The sequence below is a fragment of the Hyperolius riggenbachi genome, chromosome 2 (assembly GCF_040937935.1).
Source record: "Hyperolius riggenbachi isolate aHypRig1 chromosome 2, aHypRig1.pri, whole genome shotgun sequence".
Classification (NCBI taxonomy): Eukaryota; Metazoa; Chordata; class Amphibia; order Anura; family Hyperoliidae; genus Hyperolius; species Hyperolius riggenbachi.
Window position 1 is genome coordinate 475,825,569 of NC_090647.1, and position 16,224 is coordinate 475,841,792.

At 45.5% G+C, this 16,224-nt stretch overlaps 1 protein-coding gene across 1 annotated transcript; it reads right to left on the minus strand.

Moving 5' to 3' along the window:
* Window positions 1–309: 309 nt before the first annotated feature.
* IFT22 (intraflagellar transport 22) lies at window positions 310–16,212 on the minus strand. Its single transcript, XM_068265987.1, has 5 exons — window positions 15,941–16,212; window positions 10,473–10,555; window positions 6,053–6,139; window positions 4,013–4,215; window positions 310–703 (listed from the first exon to the last, which is right to left on the minus strand). Exons 1-5 carry the CDS (start codon window positions 15,977–15,979, stop codon window positions 555–557), a joined length of 561 nt encoding a protein of 186 aa, XP_068122088.1. The 5' UTR covers window positions 15,980–16,212; the 3' UTR covers window positions 310–554.
* Between the last annotated feature and the right edge of the window lie 12 nt (window positions 16,213–16,224).

Here is a 16,224-nt window from a genome sequence, read left to right on the forward strand (position 1 = left end):
CAGACTGGATTAGCTCCATGCTTGTTTCAGGTGTGTGATTCAGACATTACTGCAGCCAAAGAGATCAGCAGGATAGCCAGGCATCTGGTATTGCTTAAAAAGAAATACATATGCAAGCTTTGCTTTAGGTTCCCTTTAAGAAGAGAGGACATTATTGTATCGATAGTAAGGTGCCCATTTTGAACAGAGAAGAAATATGGTTTGTGGGTGTCTAGAACAGGAAGTAAGGAAAGATACAGCTAAAAAAGGCTAAGTGATAGTAATAAAAAAAAAAAAAGCCAGAGTTTATCTCAGCTACAATCATTCCCGTTATGTTTTCATTTCATCATTTATTATTGTAAAACCCCAATTATACTTGGTCCTTTTTGGTTTGTTTACATAGAAGATAAGAGTCATAACTATTGTGTTCTGTAATAATCTTCTGGATTTTAGATATGACAAGTGAATGCATCGGGGTGATCAGGCAATCCTATCTTCCTGTGTTATCTATAGCGTGCCGTAAGTAAGGAAACTCATCAGGACTGGATGTGGGCTTCTTGCGTCACACGGCCCTATTATGTGATGATGGACATCTCCTCCCGGTCTCTGCTCTCCGACAATGAGCTGATGACACCTCTGAGATATTTCACAAATTCTCTTCTTACATCCTCAGGATCTTCTTCCAGATTAGAGTGTAGCAGCGCTAGCTTGGCTAAGGCTGGGGCTGTAAAATCAACACAGGAACAAGATGGATGAACAGATTAGCTCCAATGATGCACAATGCAGACATGTTTAGCTTGAATAAGTAGATTTTTAAAATGTGTTAATCTGTATATTGTTTGTATTCATTAAAGGGTATCTATAGCTTCTGAATAAAACTCTAAGGCTGCATCTGAGCCGTGTCACTCCCAGATGCTGCCACAAACTCAGTTATATTATATTCCAGGATCTTCCATCGTCCCCTCCTCTTCCAGTGAGTTTTACAAGATTGGTATTATACTGCCACCTTGTGTTAGGACACAGAAAGCACACACAAGTTTTACATCTATTCAGGGTCAGTTCTAGACTTTTTGCTGTAATGGTTCGGCAGCACGCGACAATTTACTCTGCTTCATTTAATGTTCTCAGTCAGCATATGCAACACAACAACTTGAGACATGACATGCTGCAGCTCAATACAATAAAACACTGGCTGGCTGGGAGTCTGTCATAAACATACTGCTCACCCTCAGCCAGTCAGCCATCCTCCATTCCATCCTTAGTCAGGACAGCAGTGCCACCTCCTCCCTTTTGCTGTGCAAGTCAAATGAAACACTGCTGCTCTCCTGCCTTCCCCCCCTCCTCATTCACGGTCAGACTCCTCACACTGCACAACAAGCTGCTTTTCCCCAATGATAACCTCTTCACCTTGCTTGCATCTCCTCCTCCTGTAAATGTAAACACAAAGTACAAACATGCTGCCCCTGTAATGCCTGATGCAAGTGTTTCACCTTGCTTCATGAAAGAACCCGGCCCTGCATCGATTGGGTTAATACTGTATATGCTATAGTGTTTAGACCAGGCATGGGCAAACTTGGCCCTCCAGCTGTAAAGGAACTACAAGTCCCACACTGCATTGCAGGAGTGTGACAGCCACAGTCATGACTCATAAAGGCAAATGCATTGTGGGACTTGTAGTTCCGTACCAGCTGGAGGGCCGAGTTTGCCCATGTTTGGTTTAGACACTTTGCACACTGCAATTTTACTAATATTAACGCCAGACGAGCAGCACACATTACCCTATTAGTGCAATGTGCGTTGCACAGGGGTGTAGCAATAGCCATAGCAGCCATAGCAACTGCTATGGGGCTCTGGAGCAGAGGGGACCAAAGTGCAAATTGATATGTCCACTATTAATTTTCCTGTGTATCTCCTCCCTCTGACATTATCTCCGTACTAATATCCCAAAGCAACCGTTAGAAATTGTAATTATACAATGCACATAAGGGCTAATACACACAGGCCACTGAGCACTTCTGAGGACCTGCAAATGTTCAGCATGGGTAGTGGGGTGGTGTCCATTCCTTGCATGAACATCTGGGTGGGCATCAGACATCAACAAGATATTACACGGGCACTTTTCTGCTGAATAGTAACTGCAGAACTGCTGACACATGTGGAGATTACACATGAGTAGTAACTGCAGAACTGATGACACATGTGGAGATTACACGTGAGCAGTAACTGCAGAACAGCTGACACGTGGAGATTACACGTGAGCAGTAACTGCAGAACTGCTGACACATGTGGAGATTACACGTGAGCAGTAACTGCAGAACTGCTGACACATGTGGAGATTACACATGAGGAGTAACTGCTGACACATGTGGAGATTACACACGAGTAGTAACTGCAGAACTGATGACACATGTGGAGATTACACGTGACCAGTAACTGCAACACGTGAGTAGTAACTGCAGAACTGCTGACACATGTGGAGATTACACGTGAGCAGTAACTGCAGAACTGCTGACACATGTGGAGATTACACATGAGTAGTAACTGCAGAACTGATGACACATGTGGAGATTACACATGAGCAGTAATTGCAGAACTGATGACACATGTGGAGATTACACGCGAGCAGTAACTGCAGAAATGCTGACACATGTGGAGATTACACACGTGAGCAGTAACTGCAGAAGTGCTGACACATATGGAGATTACACATGAGGAGTAACTGCTGACACATGTGGAGATTACACACGAGTAGTAACTGTAGAACTGCTGACACGTGGAAATTACACACGAGTAGTAACTGCAGAACTAATGACACCTGTGGAGATTACACGTGAGCAGTAATTGCAGAACTGATGACACATGTGGAGATTACACGTGAGCAGTAACTGCAGAAGTGCTGACACATATTGAGATTACACATGAGGAGTAACTGCTGACACATGTGGAGATTACACATGAGTAGTAACTGCAGAACTGCTGACACATGTGGAGATTACACATGAGTAGTAACTGCAGAACTGCTGACATATGTGGAGATTACACATGAGCAGTAACTGCAGAACCGCTGACACGTGGAGATTACACATGAGCAGTAACTGCAGAACCGCTGACACGTGGAGATTACACATGAGCAGTAACTGCAGAACTGCTGACACATGTGAAGATTACACGTGAGTAGTACCTGCAGAAGTGCTGACACATGTGGAGATTGCACATGAGTAGTAACTGCAGAACTTCTGACACATGTGGATATTACACGTGAGTAGTACTAGAATGTAAAAGTTGGAGGCATATCATAAAATGTTTTCAGTGTCTGAAGCAAGTGTCAGATGTAACTTAGAATCATGAGCTATGCAGGAAATGTCATTTTCATTCTTTAAAAAAAACAAAGATGGCAACTCCCAATCTCTAGTTCTGTCCAGCAAGACAAGATGAAGCTGTGCATTAGTAAAACTATGTTATGCTGGGAATACACAGTTCGTTTTTGAGGTGATTAGATGGTTCGATAGATAATTTCTGACATGTCCGATCTCCCTTTCGATCCTTTTGCCGCTCGATTTCTGATAGAAGTGAATTGAAAACGATAAGAAAAACGTGCGGAAGATAAGAGAATCGACTGCAGAATCGAGCGGCAAAAACGATCGAGAGGAGAATCGAGCGCCAGAAACGAACCGTGTATTCCCAGCATTATGAAGACATGTAGGGTATGATTTAATTCACGTTTAAGTGGCCAGGATTGCTTGTAAAACAAAATGTGATCTAGAGAGCTCACAATAGTGTAGTATATTAAAATCAAGGTGGGTGAGACAAATTGGGTGTGAATAATTACTCACAAAGATGGGTTACCTCTAAGGCAACCACTGTATAGGTAGGTAGGGAGAGTAGACCCGACACCATTCGGGTTAAGAAGTCGATCTCTGTAGATCAGAGGGTGAACAGCTTGAACTGTTTAGTTCTATCCATCAAGTAGCCAGGATAGCAGACATCAGAGCACTGTCACAGTCTGTCTTGCATGCTCTGATGATATACTCACATAAATGAGGTCTCTCTTCTTGCTCTCCTGAGCCCGGCTTGTGGTGTGCTATCAGCAGACACTGGTTGTCCTGAAACCTCTGTTGCTGGATGAAGTTGCTGTGCCATAATTCAAGCTCTTTCAGATGACTTGGAATGTCTGCGTTGAAAGCGATGATTACCCCATGGGAATCTTTTATTATGGCCGGCCAGCAATTTTCAAATCTACACAAAAAAAAACAAAAAAAAAAACACCCTAGCAACTTACTATGAAGTATGAAGATATAAGAAACTGAGTGTATTTAAATGCACTGTGAGGAAAAAGGGTGCTAAATACCAGTAATAGAATATTGGTAATTTTACATAAATTCTATTTTCTACTGTCTTTTACCCTATATTCACAAAAACAAGCTGACAACCCCATAAAGATCTTCCTCTGGCATGTGAAATAGGAAAGAAGGGTCAGGTAAAGTCCCTTTATGAGTGTAAGCAGTCCCTCCATTTGATAAATGTGTCAGATTGGTCTGTAAATTGGACAACCACTTAACTGAAAACATTTTTTATACGGTAATCAACTATCTTCATTGTCAAAGTATTTTTTTTTCTAATTTATATAGCTCTGACAGATTTCCCACAACACTTTACAGAGAACATTAATTGCACTACTCCTGTCAATTGATACAAAGGGTCCACAATTTAATGTTAATTCTCGTGTATAAATGATCCCACATATAGGTCGACCCCCCCCCCCCCCAACATTTGCCCCTCAAAAAACCTAATAATGTCGACCCACCTATAATCTGCTCTAAGCCTCCCCATGTATGTGAAACAGAGTGCACAATGGAAGCGTGCCTGTACCTATAGTTACTACAAGGGGCATAACTAGAAATCACTGGGCCTCCCTGCAAAACTTTGCATGGGGCCCCCCAGCTGTTGTTGCTGGAGGGGGCAGTGCTGATGGTAGCCCGAGGTGAGAGGAAGGGGGGGAGGGGGAGTCGGACCCCTTCCTTACTGCTGTTTGTGCCTGCTGCTCCCACTTCCTGTGCTTTGCCCCCCACCTGCCCCTAACAATGGCCCTGGAAGGCCCCAGAGAGAGCCAGGGCCCCCCTCAGCCCCCCCCCCCCCTGCAGCCGCATCTCTTGCAGGTGCTACTGTTACACCCCTGGTTACTACTCTTCATTCCTGACAGCCATCTTCCCATCCTTACAGCTATGTACTCACCGCTACTGGTCCAGGTTTCACTATCTTCCGGTCTCCCTTGCTGCTCTGTACTCACCGCTGACCTCTAGTGGTGAGTATAGAGCCGCAAGAGAGACGGAAAAATTACTACCTGTAATGAGAAGACAGTGCAGCCTGGAGCTCTATCAGTGAACACAAAGCTACAAGGGAAATGGAAAGCTGGCTACCAGGAATGAGAAGACAATGGAGCCTGGACCTCTAGCGGTAAATACAGAGCTTCAAGGAAGACAGGAAGATGACTGCCTGGAATGAAAAAGACAGTGAAGCCTGGAGCTCTAGTGGTGATTAAAGAGCTGCAAGGGAGACAGGAAGATGGCTGCCTAGAATAAGACAGCTGCATGGGAGATGGGAAAATGGCTCCAGGAAGGAGGAGAGGTAACTTTAGATACTGGCATAGAGGTTCCACACACTTGACTCGAATATAAGCCAGCCCCTACTTTTGGGACAATCTTATGGTCCCAAAAATTTGGCTTATATGCAAGTATATATGGTACTTGCTAGAATGTACCTTGTGTTACTCAGCAGTAGTTGGATGTTGCTACTTCCAAACTGCTAAACTCCCTAAAAAAGTACATAGCGGACCTAAAGGCATTTTTCTCCCAACAAATCTAGAGTTTCACTTTAGAACAAGATACAGAAAGGTTGTCACAACTTATCCGAGCTACAATGATGATGGCAACCTTGCAGTTTGTGTTTGTTTTTAAAGTCTCTTATAGTGATATCAGATGTTTTCTTTGCTGCCAGAGACATGGAAATTCTATATCAACAATGAATTGATTATTGCTAGAAAGTATTCTTTTACATAGGAAACAGATTTATTTACTTGTGATCTCCTCCGCAGTCCCACAGTTCAACTTCACATCCCGCTCCTTTGTTCCCATTTACATTAGGGCACTCAAATTCTAATATTCTGTAAATAAAGGAGACAGGTTATTATGGGAACCGTATACGAGTGTGTTTAACAAATATCACAATGTGAGTATCACTGAATGAAATGGCTGGGAGTTTAAGGCTGATCGAGTTATAAAAGATGTCACAGTCCATTCCTTTTTATGAGGCGTTTTATGAAACTCTGCACATCTGTGCATGCTTATTATGCAGTCCTTGTGAGAAAAGAACGCGCCTTATAAACAAGTGAAAGAAGTCATCTGCATTGTGAAATGCATTGTCAAACATATGCTAGACATAAAGGGAGTAAAACATATTTGGCATAGTTTATCCAGGGGACAGCAAGGAGCATTGTCTAATGCAGGCAGTTGCCACACAGAGCTCCATTTCATTCTTCTTGCTCTCCCGCCATCCCAAATGCAAGAGACAATATGGTTGTGTGCTGTGTGTGTAAGCGGGGGGAGGGGGGTTGGATTTGTACTTTTTACCACCCAAGGCCACTATCACCAGCCGCCCAACCAGGCCCGGATTTACCTCACAGGAGCCTATAGGCACAGATGTCCTGGCACCTTAGACTTCGCCCTTCATGAAGCTACAAACCCCCACGAACTGCACCACAAGTGTGCTGGCTGGCCCAGCTGTCACTTCTCCCTTACTTCCCTTGCCAGTCACAGGTGCCCCTTAGTATTAGGTAGCCAGAAGTACCCCCAAGTATTAGGTTGTTAGAGGTGCCTCCAACTGAAGGGAAATCTCATCAGTGGAATGCAGAGAGCTGGGTTAGTAACCTTTCATTTACACTCTCATCAGGACTCTGCCTTTCCATCATCAGGAGCCTGTAGGCACGTGCCTACAGTGCATTATGATAAATCCAGCCCTGCGCCCAACGGCAACCCACCCTACCCACATACAGTACACACACTTTTATTGGTCCCAGTAATCAATGTAACTGGTGATGCTGATTGTTATAGAGCAATTATTGTTGATAGGGACACTGATCAACCTCTTAGCCAAAGCGTCATGGAATATGTTGGTTAATAATGTATTTAAAGAACGATGCAATTTTACAGAACGATCAGCCTTCCGATTGATCAGATAGGACAGTGTTGATGGTGCCAATTGATTCAGAACAATCGATTTATCAATCATTTTATCAACCTGATTTGCGGATAAATGATCGGATTGGTTATAAAGCTTCCATTTATGGGCCCAATCGATACTTTCGGATTGTTTCACAATTGTCGAATTGGAAGGTTGATTGTTTGGTAACATTACATCGTTAATGGGCACCTTAAGACTTAGTTGGTTGTGTTCATTTTAAATTACATAGCATGCACAATATGCATACCTCGTCTTTCCTCCTCTCCTGCCCTGCTGCAGCTCCAATCCAAGTTTTTATCCTTCTTGAGGGAGGTCTCTCTTTCTCTCTCTCTCTCTGCACCATGGGATTTCTCCGATCTCTCTGTCAGCCCCAGGAGCATTGCATGACCTCCCCAGCCATTACTGAGTCACGTATGGTTTGATGTGAGGAACTTTCCCGCTCCTCCACAGCTGTGATAGGTTGGAGTTAGGTGCAGGGTGGATTTGGACTCGTAGAGTGGCCTACGATGACGGCGAGTGACAGCTCAGGTCACAGACAGAAAGCTGCCCCCCTTTGCTGTTTCTTCATTACAGAGTCCCAGACACTTGGCCAACAACTGCGGTTTACGTTTGGCAGCTTGACTGAATGAGTGTGCTAGCCTGCTGCCTGCCCCTTGCTTCCTGGTGTCCTAGGCCATGGCCTTTGTGGCCTTGCCTGTAATCCGGCCATGTGTGTGAGGCAATTCTCCTCAGAGCATTTCCTAATAAGTTCTGTTTCAATAAACGTTGTTATACATGCTCACTATTTGCATATACTACATTTCTTAAAGTAGGTTTAAGATGTGTTTGCCTTTTTTTCCTTTTCTTTTTTTTTAAAAGCAAATACAAACTTAAATCTACGGAGAAAAAACATCTGACTAGTAGTAAGAGGTGTTAATGCTTCACCTTGTCAGACTGTAAAAACGTAATTACAAATGTGCTTGTTGGGCAGTCCTGCCATTCATTTTAACTGTATCAGCATTCCCTGTAAGTGAGCAACAACAAACAGCAGGTGGACAAAACAGAGGTGATTTAAATCTACGCCCTGGCAGTAATAACAGGACACAAACGGCGTAAATTTCAATTTCGGAAGCGGTTTATCAGTGTCACTATCAACAATAATCCCTCCACAACAATCAGCATCACCAGTTACATTACACACAGCCATAGCACAAACAATTATCCATCACCAGCCCTCTCTCCCTAATCAACCCCCCCCCCCCCCATACACACATTTATCCCTCCGTACCACACAGACACAGTGGTCACCATTACAGTCCTATCTCCCCCACAACAAACAACAATCCCAGGGCAAGATAATCACACTTACCTCCCTCTTCCCACGGTAATATGTTCGGAGCCCTGCGAACAAACCGTGTGTTGGCTGAACCCTTCCCCAACACCACCCCCATTACTATTAGCCCCGGCTCCAGCTCCTTACTTTTGAATGCATCCTTCTGCCTTGCAGCAATAGCATTGTATGGCACCATTCTTAACACACCTCCTGCTCTGCGGACGCACTGTGTTGCATAGCAACACTCCACCCCTGAATGACCCGTTGAGACACTCCTGGACACATGAGCTACATGCAGCCTCTACACTTTGTACCCACTGGACTCTTGGTCTTCAGCAACATGGCCGCCTGATTTTTTTTTCATTTCAACGGGAAAGCTAAAAAGTGACAGGGAGGGACGGATGGCACGGCATCCCTGAGAAATGCTCACAGCACACCCAGTTTGAGAATCCCTGCTTTGTACACTAACAAACTACCATATGTGTATTTATCAAATGATAACAATTTGCGGTATATTCCAAAACACACACTCTAAGGGCCTGTTTCCACTACATGCAGATCGGATGCAGAATGGATACAGAAAAACTGACTCCAATGGATGCCTATGGGAAAATCTGCATCAGAAAAATCGTGTTTAGTGAAAACAGGTCCATAGGCATTCATTGGAGTCAGTTTTTCTGCATCCATTCTGCATCCAATCTGCGTGTAATGGAAACAGGCCCTAAGCGAAAGTGCCAGACAAATGTGTTCTACAGCTTCACATCATGCAAGCTTGTTTACCCCAGTATCCTGTCTGGTCAAGTTTAACAGAAGTGTTGTAAGTTACTCCATCAAAAACCATTATCTATTCCTTTTTAGCAGACTATCCATTCTAACCTCGAAAAAGCTGAATTCTGATATACTGTAGAGTCCCGGTTATCCGGGATTCAACTAACCGGCAGTCTCGGGCTGGTTTCACACCAGAAACCAGCGTCAGTGATGCGTCGCCCCCGACACACCACATCGCAACGTCAAAAGCAGGCCTTCAGGTAACACTGTGCTGTTCCCTGTCTGGCAACCGGCCAAGTAGGAGGTGATGCGCGCTTGCCGTCACTTCCTGCTTCGGGTATCTGTTAATTTTTTAAACTCCACGCTTCGCCATCATTGATTAGCATGACTTCCCGGCCAACTTGCGTCAGGGATGCGGCGAAAACGTCACTTCCGTTGCGTAGCACTGCGCAAGTATGAAAGACTCCATAGACTTCCATTGCCTGGCGCGCGGTAAAAATACCGCACCGCCTCGTGTGAAAGGGCCCTGAAGGAACCGGCACAAAACACCGGAAGCTCACTTCTAACCGATCCATTGATTTGAAAGGCTGTGTGGGCTCAGACTTCTTATCAGCTAGTTCCCACCTCTTCTCACCACACTGAAGCCTTGGGAAACTTTTTTTGAAAATTTGCCTGCCGGGCGTACTACAGCACTGGGTTACCATCATCCATGGCCATGCAAACATATTGAGGCCCCAACTTCAGTCTTGCGGCTACGCAGCATTTTGCTCAATTGCTGCAGACATCTTGTCTGTGTACTCCAGACTGCTCCCAAGCACCTGGGCTCCTTACAGAGGCCACCAGGCAGGACAGAGCTCACCAGAAGAGGCCACAAGGACACAGGCCACTGGGCAGAACAAAGGCAACCAGAACACCGGCCACTGGGCAGGACAGAGGCCACTTGGATACCAGCATGACAGACTCTAGATTACTACAGAGTTTATGTTATGAATATAGAGTGGGATATAGTATTAGCTTGGCCTATTTTTAACATTGAGTCTCAAACAAACAGAAAGCACACTTATCCAGCATCAGCCAATTCCCATCGGGGCTGGATAACTGAGACTCTACTGCACTGTCATGTATACATTATTCTTCACCAGACTATAAAAGTGTAGTAGAAACATTTGTACATTACCTAACACCTTGTGTCGGACTGTATTCTCCCCCAATGGTCTCTGTGGCATCCGCTAGAAAGTTCGCCAAAACTGTCTTTCCACACTGCAAATATATGTATTTATTTGTCATTTTCATATAATGCTTAGTAGACAAGATGTGACATTAGCAAATCTACCGTGACTTACACTAGTTACCTAACGCGCCTCGCAAGAAACTAACATCACTCATCAACATCCCTAATCTCCCTATGGCAGCAATACTGTTCAGTGGGGTTCAGCATGGCTAAATGGTGCTGTGAGTGCAATGCACTAAAGCACTGCTGCTGTGCACTGCATTGGTGTTAAAGTGTCCCCAAGGTGAACCTCGTGTCAAAACACAGATAATAACCTAAGTAGACTAAAGCCTCTGGATCCTGCAGAGGCTTTCCACGTTCTCCTGGCCCAGACCATTGCCGTGGACGGACCCTCAAAATACATCCGACACGAGCTTGTCAGATTTCTGATGCATGAGTGTCCTGTGTCTGCACGAGTACAGCCATGCCTGAGGCCCCATGCTACCATGGCGGTACTTGCATGGCCGCAGTATGGCCGCACTTGTGCATGAAGAGGAGCGCAATCACAATCGTCAGTAACGCATAGAAAAGGCTGCTAGTGGATTTGAGCCCTTTTGGTTGCTCTCTAACCACCTCCAACGAAGATAGAAGTTCTTTAGAAAAAATTTAATTAATCTGGTGAAACCTGATTGACTATTATTAGACAATGTGGAGGAAACCCTGGCAGTGAACTTGCTACCAAGATTAAGCCACCCCTTATATAATTACTTCTTATCACAGGGAAAATGCGCCAGGCTTTTTTCTGACTACGACACAAACCAGATCTGCCTCAAAGAGAAGTTAAGGGGCATGTTTATAATAATCAATAGGAGTGTTCACCATCCAAAATAAAAACAAAATGAAACTGTGCGGTTCCACTGAGTGCAAGCCCTTTCTACAAGGGAGCTAGGTCATTTTCTTCTTTTTTTTCCCTCATGAGCATGGTGGCGAAGTGGTTAACGCTCTTGCCTTGCAGCGCTGGGTCCCCGGTTCGAATCCCAGGCAGGTCAACATCTCCAAGGAGTTTGTATGTTCTCCCCGTGTCTGTGTGGGTTTCCTCCCACATCCCAAAAACATACAGATAAGTTAATTAGCTTCCCCCTAAAGTGGCCCTAGACTATGATACAAGCACTACACCATATAGACATATGACTATGGTAGGGACTGGATGGTGTAATGGTTAAGGGCTCTGCCTCTGACACAGGAGACCTGGGTTCGAATCAAGGCTCTGCCTGTTCAGTAAGCCAGCACCTATTCAGTAGGAGACCTTAGGCAAGTCTCCCTAACACTGCTACTGCATATAGAGCGCGTCCTAGTGGCTGCAGCTCTGGCGCTTTGAGTCCGCCAGGAGAAAAGCACAATATAAATGTTATTTGTCTATTTGTCTAGATTGTGAGCCCCTCTCTCAGGGACAGTTAGTAACAAGACTCTGTACAGCGCTGCGTAATATGTCGGCGCTATATAAATACTTAAATAAATAAAGGTGATGGTCTGTGGGAAGCCTCTTCTTAGGTAAGTATTTGTTTTTTGACTCAGCGTTTGCCCTGGGTTCACTGTAACAAGTGCTACAGACCTCAAGGAAGCTTAGGCAAATGACACCTGACCCAAATACCTATGAGGTCTCCTGCTAGACAGGGCTGTGGAGTCGGTACAAAAATCTTCCGACTCCTCAGTTTATGAAACCACGACTCCGACTCCAACTACCTAAAATGGCCCCGACTCCCGACTCCTTACTCTAATACTTAACAGGGCTGTGGATTTTGTACAAAAATCATCCGACTCCAACTCCTCAGTTTATGAAATCAACGACTCCGACTCCGGGTGCCCAAAATTGCCCCGACTCCGACTCCAACTCCGACTCCACAGCCCTGCTGCTAGGTCACCTTAAGTAGACTAGCGCTAGTGAATCAACATTTCACCATACTCATCAAATGACCATACTCATCAAAGTATCATACATGCACAAATCTAGCCTAATTCAACACCTCAGACAATACCAACAAGCAATAACCAAGAAAAAATCAGACTTTATCTCCACAAAATATCTACAGCCAACAACAGAGCTGGTCAACTCTTCCACACAGTGGAATCACTCTGCAATCCTTCCTGCCTAAAAGCCCCAACCACATTCTCCAGGGAAAGGTGTGAAGAATTCTCTGCCTTCTTCACAAACAAGGTGTCTACCATCCGTGCCAGCATTACACCAACATCAATTGACCACTGGACTTTGCATCTGCCTACTACCGTACCACCATGGCAAGTCTTTGACACTCTGAGTGAAGAAGATTTTGGAATTCTCATTCAAAGTCTCCGCCCCACTACCTGCGACCTGGATCCTGGCCCAACTGGATCCTTAATGCAGTGCCCAGAGCTGATCAGGCCAGCACTTCACAAAATCACTCAGTGCTCCTTGAAAAGTGGACTTTTCCCAGAAGAACTAAAGAAAGCAATCATAAAACCCCTCTTGAAGAAACCATCACTAGATCCTGATTCTGTAACCAACTAAAGACCTGTTGCAAACTTACTATTCCTATCAAAAGTTATCGAGAAAGTAGTCGCCAACCAGCTGGAAGCCAGGCTTACAGATAACAACATCTTTGATACTTTTCAGTCAGGATTCAGGAAAAGGCACAGCACTGAAACAGCATTAGTCCGAGTAATGAATGATCTACTTACTGCAAGGGACAAGGGTGATTACTCAATTTTGGTTCTTCTTGACTTGTCTGCAGCATTTGATACTGTGGATCATGAAATACTAATCCAGCGACTGAAGAATTACTGTGGCCTAAGGGGTACTGTTCTTAGCTGGTTTCAGACCTTCCTATCTGGCAGGACACAGCAAGTATGTCTGGACACACACTACTCTAATCCAGTGCCACTTCCCTATGGAGTTCCACAGGGTTCTGTACTATCACCATTACTCTTTGCAGTCTACATGCTCCCACTGGGCAAAATAATCCAGAACTATGGCCTAGGATACCATTGTTATGCAGATGACACACAACTGTATCTGTCCTTCAAGCCTGGCACCCAAGACCCATCAGCATCCATAAATGCGTGTCTAGTGGATTTACAAACTTGGATGAACACCAGCTGGCTGAGGCTGAACTCTGACAAAACAGAGGTGTTGGTGGTAGGTGGTCCACACATGATGGATAAAGTTCAAAACGCTCACCACCTCAAACTTGCAATTGGGGGAGATACTGTACAGTATAAAGACTCTGTGCGAAACCTTGGGGTGATCCTGGATGGAAATCTAAAACTCAAACAGCAGATATCAGCTGTCGTCAAGTCTTCCTTCTTCCATCTAAGAAATATAGCGAAAATCAAACACCTTATCCCAGCTGAAGACCTACCTGCCCTGGTTCATGCATTTGTATCCTCCCGCCTAGACTACTGCAATGCCCTGTTCATCGGATCTACAGAAAAGGTTCTGTGCCCCTTACAGCTAGTACAGAATGCTGCAGCCAGACTCCTAGCCAATGCCCCCCGCAGCTCACACATCACCCCAGTACTGCAAACTCTTCACTGGTTGCCAGTAAAATGGAGAATCAATTTTAAGATCTGCCTGCTGACATTCAAGGCTCTACACCACATGGGACCCAAATACATAGCGGATCTATTGGAACTTTATGCCTCTCCACGCACCCTCCGCTCTGCCAACAAGATGAAGCTGATTATTTCCAGGATACACTTAACATTTGGTGCTCGGGCCTTTTCCTACGCAGCCCCTACTCTATGGAACTCACTTCCACAATCAGTACGAGAGGCTCCCTCTCTGGACAGCTTTAAAAAAAGGCTAAAAACTCACCTCTTTTCCCTAGCCTTTGAGACTGCATAATGCAGGGTCACAGCGCTTTGAGTCCCCAGGGAGAAAAGCGCTATATAAATATTATTGTTATTGTTATACATGCATGGGTTAAGCAAAGAGGGAGATTAGTGTCAGGCTGATTTCACAGCAGAAACCAGCATCAGCGATGTGGTGCATTGCGCCCAACACAACGCAATGCATCGTCAAAAACAGGCCTTCAGGGAACACTGCGCACCACCGGCCAAGCAGGTGGTGACGCGCATATGTCGCACGCTTGCTGTCACTTCCTGCTTCAGGTATGTGGAAGTGCACAGAAGCGTATTGTTAAAATACACCTCGACGCATGCACGCCGCAACGTTGCATTGGTACATTTTTACAAATGCATGCATCGCCATAGACTAAAATGACTTCTGAGCCGACGCAGATTGACGCAGCTCAAGGCAGCGTAGTTCTTGACCTGCGTCAGGGATGCAGCGAAATTGGAACTTCCATCGTGCCGTGCCATAACCTCCCAGTATGAAAGTGTTCATAGACTTGCATTGCACGGCGGTGGGGTGTGGCAAAAATACCACACCGCCTCGGTGTGAAAGGGCCTTAGGCTCAGGAGTGGTTAGTGTTATGCAGAGGAGAGGCTGTTAGGCACAGGAAGGGACAGGTTAGTGTTAGGTACAGGATGGGAGAGGTTAGTATTAGGCACAGGATGGGAGAGGTTAGTATTAGGCACAGGATGGGAGAGGTTAGCGTTAAGCACAGGACAGGAGAGGTTAGCGTTAGGCACAGGAGAGGTTAGCGTTAGGCACAGGAGAGGTTAGCGTTGGGCACAGGAGAGGTTAGCGTTGGGCACAGGAGAGGTTAGCGTTGGGCACAGGAGAGGTTAGCGTTGGGCACATGAGAGGTTAGCGTCAGGCACAGGAGAGGTTAGCGTTAGGCACAGGAGAGGTTAGCGTTAGGCACAGGAGAGGTTAGCGTTAGGCACAGGAGAGGTTAGTGTTAGGCACAGGAGAGGTTAGCGTTAGGCACAGGAGAGGTTAGCTTTAGGCACAGGAGAGGTAAGTGTTAGGCACAGGAGAGGTTAGTTTTAGGCACAGGAGAGGTTAGTTTTAGGCACAGGAGAGGTTAGTGTTAGGCACAGGAGAGGGTAGGTCATTGTTAGGTATGGGGGAGGGGCACAGGAGGGGGGGAAGCACACGAGAGGGAAGGTGAAAGTTAGGCATTGGAGAGGGTAGGGCAGGGTTTTATAATTCAAACCACACTGGTACTTCTATCCTGGTTCATTTTCCTTCATATTCACATTCTACAATTAGTAATATATCAATTTAAAGGCTGAGAATAAGGTTTAGAGTCAAACACATTTTTTGGTAGATAAATATATTTACATAGAAAGAGGGACAAAGTCCTGTAAGGGGACAAATAAAGAGGAAAGAAGGACAGGGCTCCAAAAGAGGGACAGTTGGGAGCTATGGTATAGGGCGGAGGGTACAAGGTGTACAGTACAGAAGTGCTAGCTATAAGGAGTAACAAAATACCATATGTAGATTACAGCACAGGATATATGATAGAGGGTGCACACTGATAATTCAGTACCTCGCTGGGCCCCACGATCAGTACTTTTGCCTTCAGCATCTTCCAGGTGGGGCAGCAGAGGAGGGATCCTACTGTCAGCCCAGACAGAAGCAATGTGAGCAGCTACAGAACTCTACATTGGGGATCTGTTCCCCGACTGTCCCGCCGCCGCCAACACCTGTACCGCTCGTCCTCCCGGGATCTACTCTACTGATCCCCTCCGCTTCCCGGCTGTCAGCACCGCACCGCGGCCTAGCACACAACGGCGTCCTGTTGCCATAACAACGGCTCCTCCGAAGTGATTG